At 48.6% G+C, this 24,791-nt stretch overlaps 1 protein-coding gene across 3 annotated transcripts in view; it reads left to right on the top strand.

Moving 5' to 3' along the window:
* Positions 1-3,603: 3,603 nt before the first annotated feature.
* The window catches only part of TBCEL (tubulin folding cofactor E-like), a 55,578-nt gene continuing 34,390 nt past the window's right edge, over positions 3,604-24,791 (top strand). The window contains exons 1-3 of one of the 3 annotated variants that reach the window (XM_015413817.1): positions 3,604-3,647; positions 20,013-20,118; positions 23,830-23,972. In XM_015413817.1, coding sequence (XP_015269303.1) covers positions 23,840-23,972 — 133 coding nt within the window. In that variant the 5' untranslated portion in view covers positions 3,604-3,647; positions 20,013-20,118; positions 23,830-23,839. Of the gene's footprint in view, positions 3,648-11,121; positions 11,158-20,012; positions 20,119-23,829; positions 23,973-24,791 lie in introns of those variants that run through there. The other 2 variants (XM_015413819.1, XM_015413818.1) reach the window with 2 other exon arrangements.

The raw sequence follows: 24,791 nt of genomic DNA, 5'->3' as shown, positions 1-24,791 counted from the left end.
GCTCAGGAGCTGCTCTTCAAGGATTCCTCCATCCCCAACAGTATTGAAACTGGAGCAAAGACTGTTACTATATATGGAATGAGATTTGCCAGATGTTCACGTTGGATTCAAAAAAGGAAGAGGCACTAGAAACCATATTGCAAATTTACGCTGGTTACTGGAGCGTGCAAGACAAATTCCACAGAAAATCAGATTGTGTTTCATAGATTATAGCAGAGCTTTGGACTGAGTGGATCATGAACAGGAATGGTTGGTTTTAAAAGACACCGGTGTGCCACAACGTCTGGCTGTTTCGATGTGCACCCTATACTGTGGAGAAGCTACTGTTAGGACAGAATATGAAAAAAGGGCCCGAGGATTTTCTCCTCCTGATCCTGCAAATGGCCTAGTCCTGATCTTTTAACGATGGGGATGAAAATCCATTTGAAGAGCAATGCTCAACTCCTCTGAGCAAGCAAAGCTAGAGGATTTCTTCGCTCCTTTTAAGCATCCAAATAGATTTGAATGTCTACCTCAGGATGAAACTGCCAGCTTTCCAGAGCAATCAATGACCACCAACGATACGGCAATTCACGACCTGCGCTCACCGTCTCTGCTGTGTCAGCATGGTAGATCAGAGGAATATGAGAAACAGATATTTATTATTCATTACTTTCAATTTATATCCCGCCTATGCTGGAGCAAGCTGGCTCAAGATGGTTCCCAGTTGGCAAAGGTGTCAGACAAGGATGTTTTAAAACTCCCTATCTGTTCAATCTGTATGCAGAGCACATCATAAAGCAATCTAGATTAGCTTTAGAGAAGGCGGAATCAAAATTGGTGGAAGGAGCATTAACAATCTGAGATATGCAGATGATGTCCCATTACTGACATAAGATAATGAAGACTTGGAATGACTACTGATGAAGTTAAAGCAGAAAGTGCCAAAGCAGGACTACAGCTGAACATCAAGAAGATACATTATGCCACCACCAAGTTGCCATCTACAACGATGGATTAGATCTATAAGTGAACTGGCCCTGAGAAGACGCCTAGGTGACCAAGTACTTATGTTGTCAGGCTAGGTTGATAAATGGATCCCATCTTGGAGCGATAAGTTAACATCTAGAGAACCGCACTTTATTTATTGATTGTTTTTATACTGTTTTGTTTGTTATGGCATTTGCCGCTGTTGGAAGCCGCCCTGAGCCCATTTGGGGAGGGTGGGATACAAATTTAATAAATAAATAAAAATAAATAAATACAACTAATGACTACTGGGGAATTACACAGCTTTAAGGTCGACAATGAAGAAATTGTTTTCTTTCATTCCTTGGCTTCATCATCAACCAAAAGGGAGACTGCAACCAAGAAATTAGGCGACTGAGACTGGAAAGAGCAGCCATGAAGGAGCTGGGGTGTAAGAATGTGTTGCTGGTGACCACGATTGAGATGATTCATACCATAATATTCCCCATTACTATGTCTGGGTCTGAAAGCTGGACAGTGAAGAAAGATGGCAGGAAGAAAGTTGATTGATATGAAATGTGGTGCTGAAGGAGTTTTACGGATCCTGTGCGGACCACCCAAAAGACAAATAAGTGGGTTCTAGATCAAATCAAGCCTGATCCCCCCCCCCCCAGAAGCTAAAATAACTCAACTGGGGCTTTCATACTTTGGTCACATTATCAGAAGACAAGTCACTGGAAAATACAATAATGCTAGAAAACGTTGGGGGCAGCAGGAAAAGAGGACGACCCAACAGGAGATGGATGGACTCCATCAAGGAAGCCACAAGGGCCCTCAGTTTGCAAGACCTGAGCAAGGCTGTTAATGACAGAGCAGTTTGGAGGTCATTAATTCATAGGGTCACCATAAATTAGAAGTGACTTGATGGCACTTCACACACACATACACACACACACACGGTAAATGTAGGAGTGTATTTAGTTTGCATTCTTCAGTTTTCATTCTTCCAACGTATATGCACATTCCTGGCTATTTCTATAATCTTAGTCCTATCACATTGCTTATTCGATGTCTCATGCTATCGATTACGCTGTATAATCTGCCTTGAGTCTCAGGGAGAAAGATGGACTATAAAGGAGTATATATAAACAAATTAAAATTATTCACCCATAGTCCTCCCTCCCAGGACTCAAATTTAAGCTGCAATGCAGCACATCCAGCCCAGCATTCTGCTCATTGTGTGATGAAGTTATTTCCCCTGCTCTGTAATAAACTCTATGGTCTCAGTTTTGACTGTAAAATTTTTAAAATTCTTTTTAAATTTTAAAATTACTTTTCAAGTAATTTGGGGCTACATACATATTTTGAGGAGGGAGGGAAGAAGGTGCACATTTTCTATTTACTACTTCTATGATTTACTTCTGGGTAAACACTCATAAGATTTGCACTGTTGGTGATGAAGTTCACTGGAGGGCCCTTAGTGAGTCATTAGCCTAATCTACTTCACAGGATTGTTATAAGGATAAAGGGATGGTCTCCTGACAGTTCCCTAGAAGAAGGGGATTTGGATTAATAATAAAATTGAAATAAAATTTGAATTACTAACAATACACACATACATTTAATGGAAAACATATTTTCTGCTGCATGTTCTTTGATCATTTCTTAAATATTAGTTTGACTTTTTATTATTTTTGTATTTTATTTGATTTTTTTTGTTTACCTCCAGTTGTTGCCCACCTTGGTATCGTAACCCATTTAAAGGTACAACATAAACTCTTAAATAGATTATGTGAGGCTTTAAGGTCTTTACCTAAACATTGATAAAAATAAAATAAATTATGGTTTCTGCCTTCCATAATAATAGATTTTTATGGGATTGTGTATGTATAAAATGTTGTGCATGCTGTAACTGATTTGTTACATCTAAACTGCACAAGGATAAGAAAATGCAGCAGACGACAAAACACAGGTTTGGATACATTAGGGCTCCTGTGTGAGACAGGATGCTGGACTAGATGGACCACTGGTGTGACCCAGTAGGGCTCTTCAGATGTTCTTGTCAGAAGAAGGCCTCGGCCTCTCTGCCTTGTTGTTGGCCCTCCAGAGGAACTGGTTGGCCACTGACAGGATGCCTCAGCCTCTCTGCCCTGTTGTTGGCCCTCTAGAGGAACTGGTTGGCCCCTGTGTGAGACAGGATGCTGGACTGGATGGACCCTCACTGGTCTGACCCAGCAGGGCTCTGCTGAAATTCACGGCAGGCCTCTCTCCCGCGCTTCCTCGTCCCTGCCGCGCCTTCCCGTCTCCCTCAAGCCCTCCTCGACGGCAGCATCACAAAGCGGCGGCGCCGCCGGCTCATCGGGACCCCCGGGGGGGCGCCCCCCCCCGCCAGAGAGAGAGAGAGGCCGCGAAGAGGACCGTTGGCCGCAAGGCCTGTCGGGAAACGGGGAAGGAAAAAAAAAAGAAAAGCCGCGCCGGGCCTCGCCGCGGCGGGCAAGCCTCCCCGGTCTCCATGGTAACCGCTCGCCTCTTTCCGCCCCCCTCGGCTCCAGGAGGCCTCACGTGACCGGGCTTGCTGGGGAAGTCACGTGATGTTTGGCTTCCCCCTCCCTCCCTCCCCGCCAACCTTCTCCTTTACAAGCTATTTCCGGGTCAGTGCAGGACGCGGCGGCCGGACGGGGAGCCTAACGCGGGGTCCGGTGAGAAGTTTGCAGGGCCCGGGGGAGGATGACAGGCGGGCAGGCTGCAGGTGGGGAGGAGGAGGAGGGTTGCCTTAGGCCCCAGGCAGGGCCAGCCGTGAACGAGGCGGATGATGATGCTCCTGTATGGAAATGCGGGCTTCAAACGAAGGAAGGGCAGCCCCTTACTCGCTGGTCTGTCTCATTCATTGACAGTTTGGCTTTCTTCCCAGGGGGGCCCCCGAAGTGGCTTAAAACATCCCTCTCTCCTCCGTTGGCTCCTCCCCACAACAACCCTGTGAGGTGGGTTAGGCTGAGAGAGCGTGGCTGGCCCAAGACGAGCCTGGCTCCACTGCTGGGCCTCCTGAAGGCACCTGGCATCTTTGGCCACTGTGTGACACAGAGTGTTGGACTGGATGGGCCTTTGGCCTGATCCCACACTGGCTTCTCTGATGTTTTTATGAGCCGGAGAGTTTCCATGGCACAAGTGGGGGGTTGGATCTGAGTCTTCCAGGGGCTAGTCCGACACTCTTAACCACTACGCCACATTTAGTGCCTTGCATACAAGAGGAGGAGGAGGGGCAGGTTAGGCGGCTTCAGGCCCCTGGACTGGGGATGGTTATTGTGGAGATGATGAAGGGGTTTAAGAGAAGCTCTGCAGGGGGCTGGGAGGAAGTCGATGGTTCAGTATGGAGTGGCAGGGGTTAACCTGAAAAGGCACAGCAAGGGGGGGGCGAGTGGGGTTTGTTTTGTCTACTTATCTGTTGGCTTTATTTAGATTCTTCCTTTCTCCCCAATGGGGACCCAAAGCAACTTACACCATTCTTCTCTGTTTTATCCTCACAACAGCCCTATGAGGTAGGTGAGGCTGAGAGTGTACGGCTGGCTCAAGGTTACCCAGCAGGCTTCCATGGCAACAAGTGTGGATTTGAACCTGAGTCCCCCAGATCCTGTTCAAGCAATACACCATGCGGGTTGAAAGGGGGGGCAACTCTTTAGACAGGAGAGCTGCATCCTTCATCTTTAGCAGGACTGGTGACAGAGTTTAAGGAACCCAGATGCCTTCTAGCTAGGGTTGCCAGCCTCCAGGTGGGACCTGGGGATCCCTTACCATTATTCCTCATCTCCAGACCGATGCTCCCTCTAAGCTGGGGAGTCCCTTGAGCAAAAATTCTACTTTGTGAACTACTGGCAACTACTGCACAGATTAGTTTGCTCCGGAGCCGTCCTCCCTGAGCTAAGACAAAAATGTGTGAGCCGGAGGCTAAAAAACTGTGAGCTGGCTCACACTAACTCAGCTTAGAGGGAACACTGCTACAGACTACAGAGATCAGTTCCCTTGGAGGAAAGGGATGCTTATGAATACAGGTGCATAGGTTAACCAGAATTCTTACCCCCTCCCCCTTGAAACTGACAATTCTAAACCATGGTTTGATCCATGCTTAATCCACAAATTGGGATTCATGTCTCTGGTTAACTCCCTGCTTGTATTCTTACATCACTGGAGTTTGTTCCTTCATTTTGCTCCATTTTGCTCCATGTGAGACCGAACAAAGGCCAGGAATGTTGTCAAGCCAGGTTTGTGTGCATTCTGGTTTCACATGATGCCTGAATGCATGTTTTCTTTTTCTGTGCATGGAGGTAATCACATCCATCTGTTCTCAACGAAGGCTGCTTCCTCTTTGAATCAGTATTTTCTATACGTTTCCATCATCCTCGTACTGCTTGCTCTTTGAATCAGTATTTTCTATACGTTTCCATCATCCTCGTACCTCCTTAGTTAGTTGTGAAATTAAGTGCAATCTAATGTGCTGCGGTGGCTCAAGTGGTTAAGAGTAGTGATGGTGGTGGTGGTGGTGGTGGAGGAGGAGATGATGGTGGTGATGATTGAATTTATACCCCACCCTTCATGCAAAGGAGCTGCGGTGGCTCAAGTGGTTAAGACGCTGAACTGCAGGCTGTGGAAGGTCGGTAGTTCAGCAGTTCGAGACCCAAGTGTGCCGCATGACGGAGTGAGCTCCTGTCTCTAGTTCCAGCTCCTGCCAACCTAGCAGTTCGAAAGCAAGAAATTGCAAGTAGATAAATAGGTACCACTTCAGTGGGAAGGGAACAGCGTTCCGTGCACCTTGGTGTTTAGTCATGCCGGCCACATGACCACGTAAATGTCTTTGGACAGTGCTGGCTCTTCGGCTTTGAAACGGAGATGAGCACCGCAACCCTAGAGTCGGATTCGACTGGCTTTCGAGCAAGGGAACCTTTACCTTTTAATGTGTTGTTTATCTGGAGATCAAATGCTGTCACAGCCAGGGTGACAGAGTATTAGGGACTTAATAGCATAGAGCAGGATAAGTTGCTCAGGAAGGGAGTGATGGACAGTCAATTGGCCCTGGACTCCGTCCTGGGCTTTGACTTCTTGTTGGTGTTTCCAAACTGTGTTGCTTCAGTGTATTGATATTCTTGGCCAAACTCGTGACTTGCCCAAAGTTCAGGACAGGTGCCAAAGTCTTTATCTCGTTTGTCCTGACAAGTGCTGAAGTTAGCAGCAGCCATCTGTGTTAACTGGGGCTGAATTCATTGAGCTGGAATTTTAAGAATCCATTTCTTTTATGCAAATTAATCATTGCCCATCATCAGTGGGACCAAACAATTCTTACAGTTTCTAGGGCTCCATAACACATACGTAATAATTTCGTGCTGCCAAGTCGCAACTGACTTTCAGCAGCCCCTCAGGGGTTGTCAAGGCAAGAGATGAACAGCAGTGGCTTGCCTTTGCCCTCGTCTGCATGGCAGCCTTGGTATTCCCTGGTAGTCTCCCATCCAAGCACTAACCGTGGCCAGCCCTGTTTAGTTTCCAAGCTCTGATACAGGGGGCGTCAAACATAAGGCCCGGGGGCCGGAACCGGCCCGTTCTTGGCTCAGATGCAGCCTGCGAGCAACTACTGCAAGGGAGGGAACAGGAGACTGCTCAGCGGGGATTGTGGTTTCAGCATGGCTGAACAACCTTGTCTGCAGCAGTCAAGTATTGTGGGAGCGTCTGCCCAGTGCTGCGCCGCTGGCTCTCCAGTCCACCCATATGGGTTTTCCTTTGCACCCCCCTTCCAGCCCATGAGGTCTTGCAGTGAGGATACACCAACTCGGAGCCTACCAGCAACAAGGTGGTGAGCCAGGGAGGAATGACGCAATGAAGGGGAGGGCACCCCTCCACACACCAGACTTATGACAGGGCTACTTGACACCCAGCAGGCAGAATGGGGATTCGAACCTGGGTTTCCCATATCTAGTGTAACGCTTTAACCGCCACATCATTCTGGCTCTCCAAAGTGTTTCCTGATTACAGTGGTGTGGGTTTCCGGGAAAATATGAATTGGAACATTTTTCAATTCCAATTTAAATAACGTGGCAAAAGAAGGCGAATACACCATGTGCAAGTCCTGGAGCATATATGAGCCTTGGGGCTCGTCCATGCTTCGCATCCCACATCTAGTCCCATCTAACACGATTGATTTGCCCTGACAACTGTAAACTATATTTACGTAAGTGGGATGGAAAGTTTTCCATGGAAAAGTATAGTACTGGAAAGTTTCCCACCCTGCCGCACACTCACAGTGTTTCACCTTCCAGCATTACAGTTTGCTTATTTTTACTACCCCCTTCTTCACTTATATGATCCCCTCTTTCCTTCATTTTATTCTCGCAGCAGCCCTGTGAGAGGTAGGTTTGACTGAGAGGCAGCATCGGGCCCAAGGTCACTCAGTGAGAACACATTTGGAAACCGACAGGGCAGTCCTGTGCAGAGTTACTCCCATGTAAGCCCATTGATTTCATTGAGACCAGACTAACTCTGCTTAGGCATGGTCTGTAGCTCTTGCTTGTCCTCGTCCAGTACCCTAACCACTATCCCAAACAGTCTTTGACACATCAGCACCCCTATTTCTGCTGAAGCTGGAACTGCAGATCAGTCTGTGTAACGGTTGTCAAGTCCCTCCATGCCACCGGCTGGGGATGGGGGGGGGGGGGTAGGATTGCCAGTTCCAGGTCACGAAACTCCTGGAGATTTGTGGGTGGAGCCTGGAGAGCACAGGGACCTAAGTGGGGAACAGGGCCACACAGTCCACCCTCCAAAGCATCCCTTTTCTCCAGGGGGAACTGATCTGTGTAGTCTGGCGACGAGCTGTAATTTCAGGGGTTCCCCAGGTCCCACCTGGAGGCTGTCATTCCTGGTCTGCGTTCCACTACCTGTTAACTGGCTCTGTTTGTCTGGGGAGAGGGACCCCCAACAACATTTAAAAAGATAGTCTTTCTAATGAAATGTGGTTCGGAAAGTCGCAACCCCTCGCCGCCCTTGATGTTACAGGTAAAGGACGTTAGGCGTCATGTTATGCTGTCGCCGCCATCTTGCTTGTGGGCTTCTTAGAGGCAGCCAGTCAGCAACCGAGCAGACAGAAGGCTGGACTTGTTGGGCCCTGGGTTGGATACAGCACGGCTCTTGGTATAGTGGTTAAGGGCGTGGACTCTAATCTGGGAGAACCGGGTTTGATTCCCTACTCCTCCACTCGCAGCTGCCGGATGACCTTGGGCAAGCCATAGTCCTGTCAGAGCTGTTCTCTCAGGAGCAGTCCTCAAAAGAGCTCTCTCAGCCCCGCCTGCCTCACAGGGTGTCTGTTGTGGGGAGGGGAAGGGAAAGGAGTTCATAAGCCGCTCTGAGACTCCTTCGGGTAGTGAAGGGTGGGGTACAAATCCAATCTCTTCTTATTATTATTCAAGGTATGAGCTTTCGTGTGCACGCCTTAGAGAGAGCCAGTTTGGTGTAGTGGTTAAGTGCGCGGCCTCTAATCTGGGAGAGAACCAGGTTTGATTCCCCACTCCTCCACTTGCACCTGGCTGGATGACCTTGGGCAAGCCATAGTTCTGATAAGAGCTGTTCTCTCAATAGCAGTTTCTCTCAGAGCTCTCTCAGCCCCACCTACCTCACAGGGTGTCTGTTGTGGGGAGGGGAAGGGAAAGGAGTTTGTAAGCCGCTCTGAGACTTCGTGTGAAGGGCAGGGTATAGATACAATCTCTTCTCTTCTTCTTCTTCTCACGTTGTTGTTGCTGTTGTTGTTATAATATTCATCAGGTGTATATCCTGCTCCCCCAAATGGGACTTGGGGCAGCTAACAGCATATAAAAGCTACCCCATAAAAACAATACAAAAGATGCAATAAATACACTTTTAAAATATAAGACAATTAAAAATCAGTCCCCATTGAAATCTATCGACTGTCAAGCAGGGTAGGATGCGTGGATGGTGGAAGACACAGCTGCCTGGTGGATGAGCCTTGCATGCCTTGCCTAACCTAGGGAGGTCCCCCAAGGCACACACCTCTTCAGGCAGCTGGTTCCACAAGGCAGATGTTCCTAAGTTATGTCGGGAATGTGGCTCAGTGGCAGATCCTTTGCTTGCCATGCAGAAGGTCCCAGGTTCAATCCCCGGTATCTTCAGTTAAAGAATCAGGTAGCAGGTGATGTGAAATACCTCCACCTTAGACCCATGAGCCTTGCTGGATTAGACCCGTGGTCCCTCTGGTCCAGCATCCTGTCTCACACAGTGGCCAGCCAGTTCCTCTGGACAGCCAACAACAGGGTATAGAGGCTGAGGCCTTCCCCTGATGTTGCCTCCTGGCTCTGGGATTCAGAGGGTGACTGCCTCTGGATATGGAGCCTCCCTTTAGTCATCATGGCTAGTAGCCACTGATAGACTTATCCTCCAGGAAGTGGTAAAGCAACTGCTGGGCATACGGAAGGTCCAGGTTCAATCCCTGGCTTCTCCAGTTAAAGGACCAGCTAGTAGGAAGTTATTAAAGCTGGATCATTCCTGGAGAGTTGCTACCAAGTAGATCAGGGGTGTCGAACTCATTTGTTATGAGGGCCGGATCTGACATAAATGAGACCTTGTTGGGCCGGGCCATGTGTGTCATAAAATGTAATGCCAGGTAGCTTTATAACTTTACAATGCTTTAAACTTTATAAAGGACACAAACACAAAGGGTTTTTTTTTTACTTAAAATCATGCTTTAAAACATTAGCACTCTTGCAATATATTCTTTATCTAACAGTGCCTGATAACTGACACCTCTTGGTCTGAATTATTGCATCAAAATGTCTGTGCTGTTGCAATCTTGAGTATGCTGTTCAGGTGTGTATCTGTAAGCTGCAAACCTATAATGACGCAGCAGCAGAACTGGAAGCAGAAGACAGCCAGTTCCACTGCGGGCCTGATAGAAGCCCCTGGCCCCCGGGCCACATGTTTGACACCCCTGAAGTAGATAATACTGACTTTGATGGACCAAGGGTCTGGTGCAGTACAAGGCAGCTTCATGTGTAAAGGATCCAAGAGAAATACCTCCGTTTGATTCCGCAAAAGGCACCATGTCTTTCCAGTAACTCAGGTTTCCGTCTGCTTAAGAACATCCCGTTTTATTTTTATGAACCTTGACTTTGGGGGAAGAAGAACATGGATTTCAAACACCAAGAAAATCTCCTAGATAGCTTTAAGTTGTATATTGGAAAAACCGAACAGCTCTTTGCTTCTGATTACCTTGTGGGGGGCAGGGGGCTTGTTTTTCTCCTTGTAAGGCTGAAGATGCGAACAGTCTGCCTGCGCGTGTCGGAGCAGAGGTGGCTTCGAGTTGACTTTGCTTCTCGAGTGAGAGAAAATGACACGCGAAAAGGTTACCCCGGCCCCAGTGCGTAGGCTTATCGTCTTGTGAGTTTTTCAGATAAAATTGCTTCAGTAAGCCGGGCGATCAATACCATATGCCTTTGTGAATCTTGGCAGCAGTGGCTGGTGTTTGACCTCGGTAATCCTTTCATGTTTAATAACTCTTCCACGCAACTTTTTCATCTTACAGCACCTCTGCCTTGTTTGCGCGAATGTGCATCGAAGTGAACTCGGCAGGTTCAGGCGTAATGACCACCTTTGGTTTGTCGCGATGGGAATGAGCCCGGGGGATCCTGGGGCTAGCGCGCTTCCTCTCCTCATGTGTCGCGGTCGAATGAAAGGCTTCCATTTCCGTGGGTGGTCATAGCTTATTAACATCCAAAAACCCACAAACAGTGGTTTGCTCTCATGCCAGTAAACCAGGATTAAAACAAAGTTTAGGCTGTAGGGAAGTGAGTGAGCCACCATTAAAGCTTCAGGCATAAAACTAACCGCAGCTTGCCATTAAGAGCAGGTTGACGCAACCTAATCACGCTCCAGACAAACTGGAATTGTCCCTTGGAGTAAGAAATTAGTTCCTTAGTAGGGTGAAGACTTGGCTTCCCAAGTGGCAGATGCCTCGTGACTTAGCATCCGCCTCCCCCGGATTCCGTGTAATTAGCAGGTGTGCATAGGCAAGTGTGGAATGTGAGTAATCTGTACTCGGCAGCCACGGGAAAAGGTGTCAGGTGGGTGCGGTGGCCCTCGGTCTGCAGAAAAAGGAGGTTTTGAGGCTGGCAGGGTTGACTGGATGGAGGAGCAGCCGCCGTGACCCGAAAGAGGATTCTGGAGGTTTGGCAGCGGTTGTTGGGGCTTATGTGGTGGGGTGCGGCAAGCTGTGGGTGGATAATACTCAGGTGTTGCTAGCGAAAGGACGTGGGGGACAGACATGGAAAAGGTGGCACGGGGGGATTTGGATGTTAGGAAGAACTTCCTGACAGAGCAGTTCCTCAGGGCAACAGGCTTCCTTGGGAGGTGGTGGGCTCTCCTCCTCTGGAGGCTTTTAAGCAGAGCTGACTGTTCCCTGGAAGGCCAGATCCTGAAGCTGAAGCTCAAATACTTTGGCCACCCAATGAGAAGGGAGCCCTCACTGGAGAAGACCCCGATGCTGGGAAAGACTGAAGGTCAAAGAAGAAGGGGGCGGTGAAGGATGAGATGGTTAGATGGTGTCATCGATGCAACGGACATGGAATTAGGCAAACTCCGGAGCACGACGGAAGACAGGAGGGCCTGGCGGGATCTGATCCACGGGGTCGTGATGAGTCGAACTCTGGACTGTGCAACTGAACAACAACAAAAGCGGAGGCTAGATGGCCATCTGTCAACAATGCCAATTCTTTAAGTTTATTTATTTATTTATTTCCTTCAATTTATATACCGTTCACCCCCTGAGGGCTCTGAGCGGTTTACATGTTCCATTAATGCCAATTCTAACCTAGGGCCACATACATACAAGGGGGAGAGTGACTAGCCTACCAGGCACCCTGTAGCGCGTCGTCGTTGTCTGCGGGAGCTCGTTCGACGACGTCCTCCTGGCGCCGGTCTTTGATTTTTTGCGACTTCCTGGCTGTTGCGACTCCTTCGGGCTTGGACCGAGCGCACGTCCACGCATGCTCGCTGTCGGCCTCTGTCCAGTAGGCTTCGGCCTGCTGCGTCGCCCAGTCTCCGTGCTTTTGCCGGCCCAGCCTCCTCTCACTCACCTCGCCAGCCGCCGCTCATCGCTCACGCTGCTGCTACACCGCAAGGGACGGGTGCCCCCCCGCTCTTAAGAGCAGGTACCCATTTGTCTATTTGCCCTTTAACGGGCTTTCGAGCCGCTGGGCGGGCAGGAGCTGGGGCATAGGGCCAGGAGCTCACTCCGGCCGTGGTGGGGCTCGAACAGCCGGAGCTCTTCGGCCAGATGTAATGCAGGCTTCACTTACCGCCTGCACCACAATTTAGGCAGATTGTGAGACGGGGGGACAGGTGGGGATGAGCCAGCGCTCAGCTCCTGTGGCCCTCTCTTCCACGCCCAGGTTAATGCCCATTGCCACTCTGGAGTTGGGAAGGGATTTTCTTCCAGGCCAGACTGGCCCAGGGATCCTGGAGGGGTGTTTGCCTTCCCCTGGGCATAGAGCAGGGGTCACTGGTGGAGTGGGGGGGGGAGGTGGTAGCTGTGGATTTCTTGCAGTGTGCAGTGGGTAGGACTAGATGACCCCTGGGGTCCCTTCCAGCTCTATGTTTCTATGGTAAGGGGTGCTAACAGGAGCTCACCACCAGCTATATTGCCTCTTTCCTCCTTACTCCCATCATTGCTTGGGCAAGGTCTGTGGGATATGAGTGGGCAGTAGATTGGAAAAGAGGAGTCAGAAAGGCAGAACATTCCAGGGTATGGCCAGGGATCCCTGAAGAACTGTCAGAGGCTTGCTACTCCAGACTCGGGAAGCCACGTTAATGCCTTTCTTGTCTCGGAACGGTTTGCTGGTGTCTCTGTACACCGTAGAAGTTGTCTATCACCTTTGTCTGTGCTCACGCCCTTAAGTATGCTTGTGTGATGGAGCTGCTAAGTCCACAAGGGAGGAATCGTGAGCATTTCTAAGAAAACAGAATGCTAAAGGGGGGGGGAGCTCAAGTCCATTAGAGTCTTCTGTCCTACAGAGGAAGTAGGGCACATGGCGGACGTTCCCTTTTTGGAGTAGATCAGTGATCGTTAACCAGGTTCATAACCAGCGTTTCCACTAAGCTGAGTTAGTGTGAGCTAGCTCACCGTTTTTTAGCCTCTGGCTCACCCATTTTTGTCTCAGCTCAGGAAGGAGGGCTCCAGAGCGAACTAACTTATGCCATAGCCCAAACTGCGCACTCACAACTTTAATGCCAGTAGCTCATAAATAGAATTTTTTCTCACAAGGCTCCACAGCTTAGAGGAAGCACTGGCCATAAACCCCGTACCTTGGGGTAAGGACAGTCACCAAATTTTGAGAGCGCTTTCAGGATTTCTGGGGACATTTTGGTTTTTAGGCAGACCCCTTCTCACCCACTTCCAGTTGCTTCTGGCAGCCAGCAGAAGCGATTCATTTGATACTGCTTACACTGCTCCTTGGGAGGAAAGCGATGGCGAACCTAAACAGCATGATAAAAAGTAGAGAAATCACCCTGCCAACAAAAGTCCGCATGGTCAAAGCAATGGTATTCCCAGTAGTCATGTATGGCTGCGAGAGTTGGACTATAAGGAAGGCCGAGCACCGAAGAATAGATTATTTTGAACAATGGTGTTGGAGAAGACTCTTGAGAGTCCTTTGGACTGCAAGGAGATCGAATCAGTCAATCCTAAAAGAAATCAACCCTGACTGTTCCCTAGAAGGCCAGATAATGAAACTGAAGCTCAAATACTTTGGCCACCCAATGAGAAGAGAGCACTCACTGGAGAAGACCCTGATGCTGGGAAAGACTGAAGGTCAAAGAAGACAGGGACGGCAAAGGATGAGATGGTTAGACAGTGTCATAGATGAAATGAACATGAGATTGAGCCAACTTCAGAGGACGGCTGAAGACCGGAAGGCCTGGCGTGATCTGGTCCATGGGGTCGCGAAGAGTCGGACTCGACTGTGCGACTGAATAACAGCAACACGGCCTTGAGGATAAAACCCTAGAATTCTGCCCCAGATCCTTAAAAGAGCAGTACTCACGAATTGGAATTAAAGCTTAACATTTTTTTAAAAAAAAACCTAGCATACAAGAAAAGAAGAAGAGAAAAAGAAAGGGAAAAAACACAACTTGGAAGTGACAAAAATATTATATGAGGATATTGACATTATAGGTGATACCCGCTATCCCGTGGAGATCGTCGAGACCACCTTCGAGTGCTACCTTGACCAACTCCGTCCTGTCAGAATCAGCATCGAGTTTCTTTTTTTTTTTTTTGTAAAGATTTTATTAGCTCCCCTAAAAAGGGGAGGTATTTCGCTTAAAAGAAAAAAAAGGGAAGAGTAGACAGCGGGAGAAAGAGAAAGCTGAGTGATATATAAACTGGTAAATTAAACTGTTAGTAATGTCCAATTAATCTTCTTGGGCTTCTTCTGTGTGTTGTCAAACTTCTTTTCTTAGTTCAGTCACATATAATTCTCTGTTAATATGTTAGTAATGTTCCCTTGAATTTCTGTTAATGTTCCCTTGAGTTCCCTTGAGTTTCTGTTAATAAAAAAAAGAAAAATCTCTTCTGGACACAGTCAGAACCGCTTCTTTGCGTGCTGGGCACTTTTACTATCGCTGACGTGAAGGGGCTTCCTCTGTTGTCTTCTACTTCCGGCTTGTTAAATCCTCCTTCGGGTTGCTGTTAACACACTCAGTTCATGCACTATAAATCCTCTTCCTTTCATGCCTTGGAGGTCCCCAACTTTGAGAATGGTATTAATTTCATTTCGCTTTTATTTCCGCTCCCAAACTCTCTATTGGGTCCTCCTCGAAACTGGACGTATATAAGCGCTTGCCAGGCACTCCTCGCTGTCACAGTTCAAACTTTTCCATTTTACAAAACTCCCATCGGATTCACAACCATAAACAGTCCAAAACACTAAACAGCCGGCTCTCACACACAAGCAAACGCCCAGACGGAAGCCCCTCCCTTCTCCTCCGCTCGTTTTTGCCCAGCTCCGACATCTTTTCTTTTTTGTTTACTTTTAGAAAGTTCTTAAATTGTGCTCCAGAGAGACAAAACTTTCTCTCGCTTTATTTCAAATACATCAAGGGAAAACATCACTGTTCGCTCAGTCCATTCCCCCCCTCCTTTTCTTTTTCGCTTATGCAGTTAGAGGGTTAACCTCCTCGCCTTTTTCGCTGGGTGGGGGGGAAGCGGTTTTAGATCTTTTTCTTTGCATTTTGACAACTCACAGTTAGGCCGATCTTTTCTTTTTCAACTTTTTCGGATGATCGCTTTATCACTCGGTGACGTCTGGTGGCTCCGCTAAACCCCGTAAAACGGGATCGCTCACGCAGCAAGGTCCAAAGGGGCAGGGCATGGCGGGCGCCTCGTCTCCAACCTCTCGGCTGAGAGCGAGACTCCCCCCTCGAGCGCCCTAAAGCGCCCCGGATCCGAGCTCCTCACATCCTGAGGGGCTCGTTCGGGTCTCCGCTCGCGCGGATTCCCTCCTCCACCGCGGGCGGGCGAGACGCCCCTCGGGAGCGACCCAAGGATGTGTCCGCCTTTCGCGGGAGCCAGACCGGAAGCCCAGAATCAGCATCGAGTTTCTGAAGAACGGAGAGCCAGTGGCGAGCCAGGAAAGCAACCATCAGCTTGTCGACGCCGATGTCACTATCGATGGGAAGACCGAGAACGCCGCCGAGGTGGAGCACGAAACCTTGCGCGTGAACCCCAAACCCACAAACTCGAGTGGGGGTTCTGAGCAGATGTTCTCAGGAAGAGAAGATGGGAAGACCTTTGCCGTTTGAGAAGTGTTCCAGCCATGCTATCCTGAACCACGTTTCGTGTGCTGCCCCTACTTCGAAATGACTGCTTCGGAAACGGGGGGGGGGGGGAAATATCGCACCCTCTCTTGCAATTTGAACTTTAGCAGTAATTCCACCTTGCGTTGCTTTTGTTTAACTTCATTTATTAAAATCTTCTGGATTTCACTGGTGAAGGGGAAATATGGTGAAAAGGTGTATGTTTGAATACAGCCACTTCCTTATCTGGCATGCGTACTGCTGTTGTGATCCGCCATGAGCCCACTTGGGGGAGGACGGAATATAAGCTGAAATAAATAAATAAATAAATAAATAAAATGCCTTAAGAATGTAAGAGACGCCAATGTTGGATCAGGCCAAAGGCCCATCCAGTCCAACACTCTGTATCACACAGTGGCCAGAAATACCAGTGCCATCAGGAGGTCCACCAGTGCCATCAGGAGGTCCACCATTAGCGGGCCAGGACATTAGAAGCCCTCCCAATGTTGACCCCCCCAAGCACCAAGATGACAGAGCATCACTTGCCCCAGAGCCCCTATCTATACCTTGTGGCTAATAGCCACTGATGGACCTCTGCCTTCAATCGCATTACAACAGAGTAACAATGTCCTTGATGTTATGCAGTACAAAGTCTATGGAATTTCAGTACTTACTCAAAGGCAACAAAATCCCTCAAAGGCTACAGATGAGGGTACTGTGGTTTGTGAAGTCAAGAATTCAAAAGCCGGGTGCCAAGATCAAAACGTTAACGTTAAGGAATTGTCTTTTAGCCCCGAAGCAGAAAGATCGCTGTGTGTCCTGTGCCCAAATCATAAGCAGACCTATGTAAATTGAGCTGCCTTCGCCAGAATGCTGTCCTAGTTGTTTCCATGTGGCTTGGGGGGGGTGGGGGGTCAGTGATAATGTTGCATACTTGGTGGGGGGTGGTAGATTAAGTTACTGGAGTCTGTGATCTTCAGACCCTGTCCAGGGGGAGAACCCGTGCTCACACTTCCTTATTACTTTACTGGCAAAGAGTTACCTGTGCCTTACAGTAGCTAGCAACCACGCCTGTGGAGTGTGTTTTTTCCCTTAAAGCTGGCTGTCCTGTTAATCATCTGCATATCAAAGCATATCGATGGTGAACCTAAACAGCATGATAAAAAGTAGAGACATCACCCTGCCAACAAAAATCCGCATGGTCAAAGCAATGGTATTCCCAGTAGTCATGTATGGCTGCGAGAGTTGGACTATAAGGAAGGCCGAGCGCCGAAGAATAGATGCTTTTGAACTATGGTGCTGGAGAAGCCTCTTGAGAGTCCCTTGGACTGCAAGAAGATCCAATCAGTCAATCCTCAAAGAAATCAACCCTGACTGTTCCCTGGAAGGCCAGATAATGAAACTGAAGCTCAATACTTTGGCCACCGAATGAGAAGGGAGCACTCACTGGAGAAGACCCTGATGCTGGGAAAGATTAAAGGTCAAAGAAGATGGGGATGGCAAAGGATGAGATGGCTAGACAGTGTCATAGATGCAACAAACATGAAATTGAGCAAACTTCAGAGGACGGCGAAAGACAGGAAGACCTGGCGTGATCTGGTCCATGGGGTCACAAAGAGTCGGACTCGACTGTGCGACTGAACAACAACAACATATCAAAGCTGACACCAGAGCATGTCAATGTGTTAGTTTTTCTTTTTTAGAAACCCAAAGCAGTCTGCATAGCTGGCAATATATGTGTGGGCTGGACAGATCTCAAATTTGTCAGCATTTGAATGCTTAAATCGTGGATCGTTCAATGTTGTGTTGGTGTTAAGAAATAAATTCCCTGACATGGATCGCTCACGCTGGCCTGTTCTCATCACATCTCAGAAGCTGAGCAGGGTCGGCCCTGGATAGTACTTGGATGCAGTGTTCCCTCTAAGCTGAGTTAGTGTGAGCTAGCTCACAGTTTTTTAGCCTCCAGTTTACAGATTTTTGTCTTGGCCCAGGAAGGACGGCTCCAGCGCAAACTAATTGATGCAGCAGCCAAATCGCTCGCTCACAGCTCTAATGCCAGGAGCTCACAAGGTAGAATTTTTGCTCACAAGACTCCACAACTTAGAGGGAGCATTGCTTGGATGGAAGACCATTGAGGAAATCCAGAGTTGCTATGCAGAGGCAGGCAATGGCAAACCCTCTCTGTTGGTCTTTTTGGTGTAGTGGTTAAGTGCGCAGACTCTAATCTGGGAGAACCGGGTTTCATTCCCCACTCCTCCACTTGCACCTGGCTGGATGACCTTGGGCAAGCCGTAGCTCTGATAAGAGCTGTTCTTGAAAAAGAGCAGTTTCTGTCAGAGCTCTCTCAGCCCCGCCTACCTCACAGGGTGTCTGTTGTGGGGAGGGGAAGGGAAAGGAGTTTGTAAGCCGCTCTGAGACACCTTTGGGTAGTGGAAGGCAGGGTATAAATCCAATCTCCTCCTCCTCCTCCTCTTGCCTTGAGAGCCCTGTGAGGGGTCGCCATAAGTCAGCTGTGACTTGGCAGCAAAAAAAAAAGTTTAAAATGGTTGCTCTATTAAACAAAATTGGCATCCCGTAGCTCAGAGCACATTTCAGGAGGCTTTGCTGCGGCGGGCCTCTTGCGATAGTGGAGATGTGTGATGGAGGTGGTGCTTCGGAACCATGTTAAGGTGTCAGGATCCACAGCAACAATGAAGTACACACTTGCAGGAAGGTTTTACTTTATTCGAAGCTATAGATGCATGGACAGGAAAACTGTTAGGAATGAGGGGGGGAGCAATGAACATGGTATGTTATAGTACATTCAAACAACAGAGGCCCAATTGCGAGAGTTCCCGCGCGTGCCATCGGGCCTGGGAGCAAACGCTTCTAGGCGGTACAAGCTATCACCTTCCCACGGTTTTTCGTGAGATCACCCAAGCAACTATCCTGCAGCAGCAGCCACCTGTGGCCTTGAGAGATATAGACGTTCCAGCAGCTAAGCAATTAAGCGCATCAACAGGACTACATATGAAAGCGAAAGCAACCAAGCGCATACATGAAGAAAGGGAAAAAACCATTGGCAGCTTGCTGACATAAGGTCTCCGTGCTGGGGCGGTATCATCTGGGAGTACACGATCTGTGGACAAATGAGGGGAAGGCCATCAGCCTTGAGTCTTATACGTGAGCTCTAATGGGCAATTGCGTGGCTTCCTTGTTGCTGACTGCCGTTGAAAGCAGAACGGTGGACTAAGAAGGAGAAGAAGAGATTGGATTTACACCCGGCCCTTCACTCGGAGTCTCAGAGCGGCTTACAATCTCCTTTCCCTTCCCCTCCCCACAACAGACACCCTGGGAGGTAGGTGGGGCTGAGAGGGCTCTTTCGAGGACTGCTCTTGAGAGAACAGCTCTGAGAGAACGTCTGACTGACCCAAGGTCACACCAGTAGCTGCATGGGGAGGAGTGGGGAATCAGACCCGGTTTTCCCAGATCAGAGTCCGCGCACCTATCACCACTACACGGTTTTTCGTGAGATCACCCAAGCAACTATCCTGCAGCAGCAGCCACCTGTGGCCTTGAGAGATATAGACGTTCCAGCAGCTAAGCAATTAAGCGCATCAACAGGACTACATATGAAAGCGAAAGCAACCAAGCGCATACATGAAGAAAGGGAAAAAACCATTGGCAGCTTGCTGACATAAGGTCTCCGTGCTGGGGCGGTATCATCTGGGAGTACACGATCTGTGGACAAATGAGGGGAAGGCCATCAGCCTTGAGTCTTATACGTGAGCTCTAATGGGCAATTGCGTGGCTTCCTTGTTGCTGACTGCCGTTGAAAGCAGAACGGTGGACTAAGAAGGAGAAGAAGAGATTGGATTTACACCCGGCCCTTCACTCGGAGTCTCAGAGCGGCTTACAATCTCCTTTCCCTTCCCCTCCCCACAACAGACACCCTGGGAGGTAGGTGGGGCTGAGAGGGCTCTTTCGAGGACTGCTCTTGAGAGAACAGCTCTGAGAGAACGTCTGACTGACCCAAGGTCACACCAGTAGCTGCATGGGGAGGAGTGGGGAATCAGACCCGGTTTTCCCAGATCAGAGTCCGCGCACTCTTAACCACTGCACTAAACCAAGTGGACCTGGGTCCCCCTTCAAGCCAGCCCGCTGTTACAAGGGAAGAAACCAAACTGCTCGTTTTTGTCTCAAAAGCCGGCCTTGCTCCTTAAGAATATCCCCTCTCTTTCCTTTTGTAGTGAGTCACCTGGAAATAAGATGTTTCTCCTCTGAAATGATGAAGAGCTGAGCTGATTCTCCGGAGATTCAAACCTGTTGACCTCGGGGGTGCTGATGCAGAGACCAGTAAGTGGCGTTTTCCAGCTGGGATGTGGGGGCAGGTCTGATGTAGCTTGTTTGGGGATTACACAGATGTACACAGGACATCCGAGATCCAAGTCGGGGAGCACCCTAGAGATTAACGAGGTTTTGGGGTATAGGCTTTCCAGAGTGAAAGCCCCCTTTGTCAGAGTTTTGACTCTTGAAAGTTTATACCCTGAAAGTCTTGCTGGTCTCTAAGGTGCTAATTGGACTCAAATCTTGCTTTTCAACTGCAGGTCAACCCTCCTGAAATGATGCATCCTGTTGTCCATGGGGTGCCCTAGTCTTTGTGGGTTTTTCTGTTTCATTTCTCAGAACCCAAACGCACAAAAACAAGCCCAACTGGAAGCGGTGGGAAAGAGACGCGTAAAATAAAAATTGGCGGCGTCCAGCTATACAGGCCGTGCACAAATTTCAGATATTCTGTGCTAAGAAAAAGAAACGTGATCTATTCTTTGAGCTTTCGGGCCATTTAAATAGTTGGTCCCGATATTTGAGATCTGGTTCCCGTGTCAATGTAAGACTCGACCTTGGGCTTCCAGTCCTTCCTCTTTATTTCCACGCAGCTGGTTTAATTCACATCTCTGGTCTCCTGTGATTTTTGTTAGCTGCACTGTTTCCCAGGTCTCTGATAAAACGAAACACTTCTTCTCCCTTTTAGAATTCACGTCGGATCCAGACTTCACTCTTCCACTCCAGTTTGAGTGCATAAGAGAAAGGATTACTGAGCACGCCAATCGTGTGTTGTTGTTGTTTTTGTTTGGTTTTAAAATGTGGTTTTATTTATGCCTTAATTTGTTAGCTGCCTTGGTGGCCCCTGTGAGGGCAGAAAGGCGGGGTATAAATTATGTAAAAGGAAATAAACAATGTCACTGTTTTTTATACGCCACTGCTCAAGGGCAGGTTGTTTTGCTTTGTCTTTGCACAGAGTGAGTAAACTATCCAGTTTTGTGCGGTGCAAAGATGCAATCACCTCTCCCTTAAATTTGGGGATTGTTCCTAATGCAAACCTTCCAGCAGTATACCTCTATCAACTCATAGCTCCAGATTTGCGTAGAGCCATCTCCTTGGCTAGATTTAATGTTCTTCCTTCAGCTATCTTATCTGGCAGATTCCAAGGGATTCCCTATCCTAGCAGGTGCTGTCCTTGCATGAAGGACTGTGTCGAAACTGTCGCCCATGTTCTCCTCCGGTGCCCTCTCTATCTGGCGTCCCGTCGGGATCTTCTATATCCCATATTAGCCCAATTTCTAGAGACCCCTGATGATTTTAAGCTCCTTTTCTTGCTTGATAATCCAGATACAGAAATAACTAAAATAGTAGCAACGTTTCTTTGCAGTGCCATGGTCTCACAGCCTGATAAGTGATACTATGAATTAGGTTTGATTATGATGTTACTCTGCAATTCTAATTTTACTCTGCGCGATTTTGCATGTAGATGACTGTATCTTCATGTATATGCCAATAAAAGGCTTATCTAATAGGAGATGCAATCACCTATCCCCAGGAACGGCTAACTGGGAAGTGGCAAGGCTTGAGCAGCAACTCCTGCAGAGACAGAACAGGCAGCCTCTTCTGAGGATGGCCACATAAGCAGCCATCAGCAGGCTTTGGCTGGGCTTAGTAGCCATGTTTTCAGAGCAGTGCTTGTCCCCAACAGGGAGATGGGCAGGGTTTTGTCTCTTTAACATCACAGTGAATTTGGAAGCGCCAGGGGCACTTTTGAAGAGCAGCACCGAGTGAGGGGCAGTTCCCCTTCTGCATCTCTTGGCTCGGGAGTAACGCTGGAGTTCGTGTCCCACTGAGCTGCTGAGGCATTTGAAAAGCCTCAAGTGCATTCCAATGCAGGGTAACATAAGAACATAAGAGACGCCAAAGGTGGATCAGGCCAAAGGCCCATCCAGTCCAACACTCTGTGTCACACAGTGGCCAGAAATACCAGGGGCCATCAGGAGGTCCACCAGTGGGGCCAGGACACTAGAAGCCCTCCCACTGTTGACCCCCCCAAGCACCAAGAAGACAGAGCATCACTTGCCCCAGAGCCCCTATCTATACCTTGTGGCTAATAGCCACTGATGGACCTCTGCTCCATAGAAGAACATAAGAGACGCCAATGTTGGATCAGGCCAAAGGCCCATCTAGTCCAACACTCTGTGTCACACAGTGGCCAGAAATACCAGGTGCCATCAGGAGGTCCACCAGTGGGGCCAGGACACTAGAAGCCCTCCCACTGTTGACCCCACCCCCAAGCACCAAGAAGACAGAGCATCACTTGCCCCAGAGCCCCTATCTATACCTTGTGGCTAATAGCCACTGATGGACCTCTGCTCCATATGCTTATCTAATTCCCTTTTGAAGCTGTCCATGCTTGTAGCTGCCACCACTTCTTGTGGCAGTGAATTCCTTTTGTTAATCACTCTTTGGGTGAAGAAGTACTTCCTTTTATCCGTTCTAACCCGACCGCTCAGCAGTTTCATGGAGTGCCCACGAGTTTTTGTATTGTGAGAAAGGGAGAAAAGTACCTTTGTACTTTTTTGTATTGTGAGAAAGGGAGAAAAGAAAGGGGTAGCTCCAGCTTTTCTCCCAAGTCAGAGTGAGGCCCACAGCACATTACCATAAAATCATAAGAGTCAGAAGCGGGCGTGCAGCCCATCTAGCCCAACCCCCTGTTCAGTGCAGGATCAGCTTCAAGCATCCCTAATAAGTGTTCATCCAGCCACTGCTGGGAGACTGCCAGTGAAGAGGAGCCCACCAACTCCCTAGGCAGCCGATTCCGTTGCTGAACTACTCTTACTATAAAAAAATTATTCCCTACTATCCAGCTGGTACCTTTAAACCCATTCTTGCGAGTCCTCTCCTCTGCTGCCCTCTCCTCTGCTGCCCTCCTGAAGTACATGGTTTTGCAGGGCATAATGCATTACATAAGAACATAAGAGAAGCCAATGTTGGATCAGGCCAATGGCCCATCCAGTCCAATACTCTGTGTCACACAGTGGCCAGAAAAAGCAGGCGCCATCAGGAGGCCCAGCTGTGGGGCCAGGATACTAGAAGCCCTCCCACTGTTGCCCCCCCCCCGCACCAAGAATACAGAGCATCACTTGCCCCAGCCTGAGAGTTCCTGTCTATACCTTGTGGCTAATAGCCACTGATGGACCTCTGCTCCATATGCTTATCCAATTCCCTCTTGAAGCCCTCCATGCTTGTAGCTGTCACCACCTCCTGTGGCAGTGAATTCCATGTGTTAATCACTCTTTGGGTGAAGAAGTACATCCTTTTATCTGTTCTAACCTGACTGCTCAGCAATTTCATGGAGTGCCCACGAGTCCTTGTCTTGTGAGAAAGGGAGAAAAGTACTTCTTTCTCTACCTGCTCTATCCCATGCATAATCTTGCTAACCTCGATTATGTCACCCCTCAGTCGTCATTTCTCCAAGCTAAAGAGCCCCAAGGGCTTTGACCTTTCTTCATAGTCTGTGCTCAGGATCTCTTGAAGCTTCTAGAGATGCAGGGACACTTGCCTTAGAAAGTGTTGGCAGTACATTCCTGGGCCATTGTATCCAGGAACCAGAAAGTCTGGGAAAGACTGACAGCAGATCCTTAATTGCCGGGTGGGCACCTGTTCCTGTTTCCAAGTACGGTTGTCAGGAGCAAGCTCCTTTGTTGTTGTTTTCCTGTTTCTGCAACTGTCGAATTTCAGGAAGTGGACCATGGATCAGCCCAGTGGGAGGAGTTTCATGCAAGTTCTCTGTGAGAAATACAGCCCCGAAAACTTCCCGTATCGCCGAGGTCCGGGGATGGGAGTGCACGTCCCAGCTACACCTCAGGGTTCGCCTATGAAAGGTATTGTTGTATATGCAGAAGTCTGTCTGTGTCTTCTATCATTCCAGGGCATTCTGCTGAAAAAACTCCTTTCTACCCAGTTGTGTGAAAGCTAAATGTAAAAGACTCCTCTCCGCCCCCGTGCCGTCCCCCCCCCCGACGCTCACATATACTGTCATTTTAAATCCTTGTCAGGTTGATTTGTATCACAACCTTCCCCGAAGAGGGAAAACAAGAAAGTTATTTGGGTGGAAATGACAATAACAGCATTTGACAGAAAGGATCAGGAGTAAGTTGAGTCAGGCAAGGACAAAAAAGCACCATATGTCACTCAGAATTAACCACAACAGAGTCACCTTAACAAAAACTTCCCGGCTACTTTCTCATGCCTTCATTTGAGCAACGAGATCAGATATAAAAAGGATGTTCCACCCGTTTTCCTGGCTGCATCTCTAGAAACGGTGTATTTGAAATAACCTGACATGTGCAGTGGTAGATTGCCCGCTCCTCTGCAGAGTTCTTTCTGGACTTCCCCAGGACATGGAATCGAATTTAACAGTTGCCCTTTTCACATACTCAGTGGTCATGTTGCCGTGCATGTCAAAGTGCCTAACAGAAGGAGGTAAGCCCTTATGACGTCCTCGTATCGTAGACATTATCCTCAAAGCGAGATAACCTCCTTGATCATTCTCCATGAAATTCATGATCCCAGGTGGCCAATGCTCCCTCTAAGCTGTGGAGTCTTGTGAGCAAAAATTCAACTTTGTGAGCTACCGGCATTAAAGTTGTGAGCGAGCCATTTGGCTGCCGCATAAATTATTTTGCTCTGGAGCCCTCCTT

Source organism: Gekko japonicus, unplaced genomic scaffold, assembly GCF_001447785.1.
Source record: "Gekko japonicus isolate JY-2015 unplaced genomic scaffold, Gekko_japonicus_V1.1 scaffold890, whole genome shotgun sequence".
NCBI classification, from domain to species: Eukaryota; Metazoa; Chordata; class Lepidosauria; order Squamata; family Gekkonidae; genus Gekko; species Gekko japonicus.
This window is presented reverse-complemented; position numbering and strand designations above follow the sequence as displayed.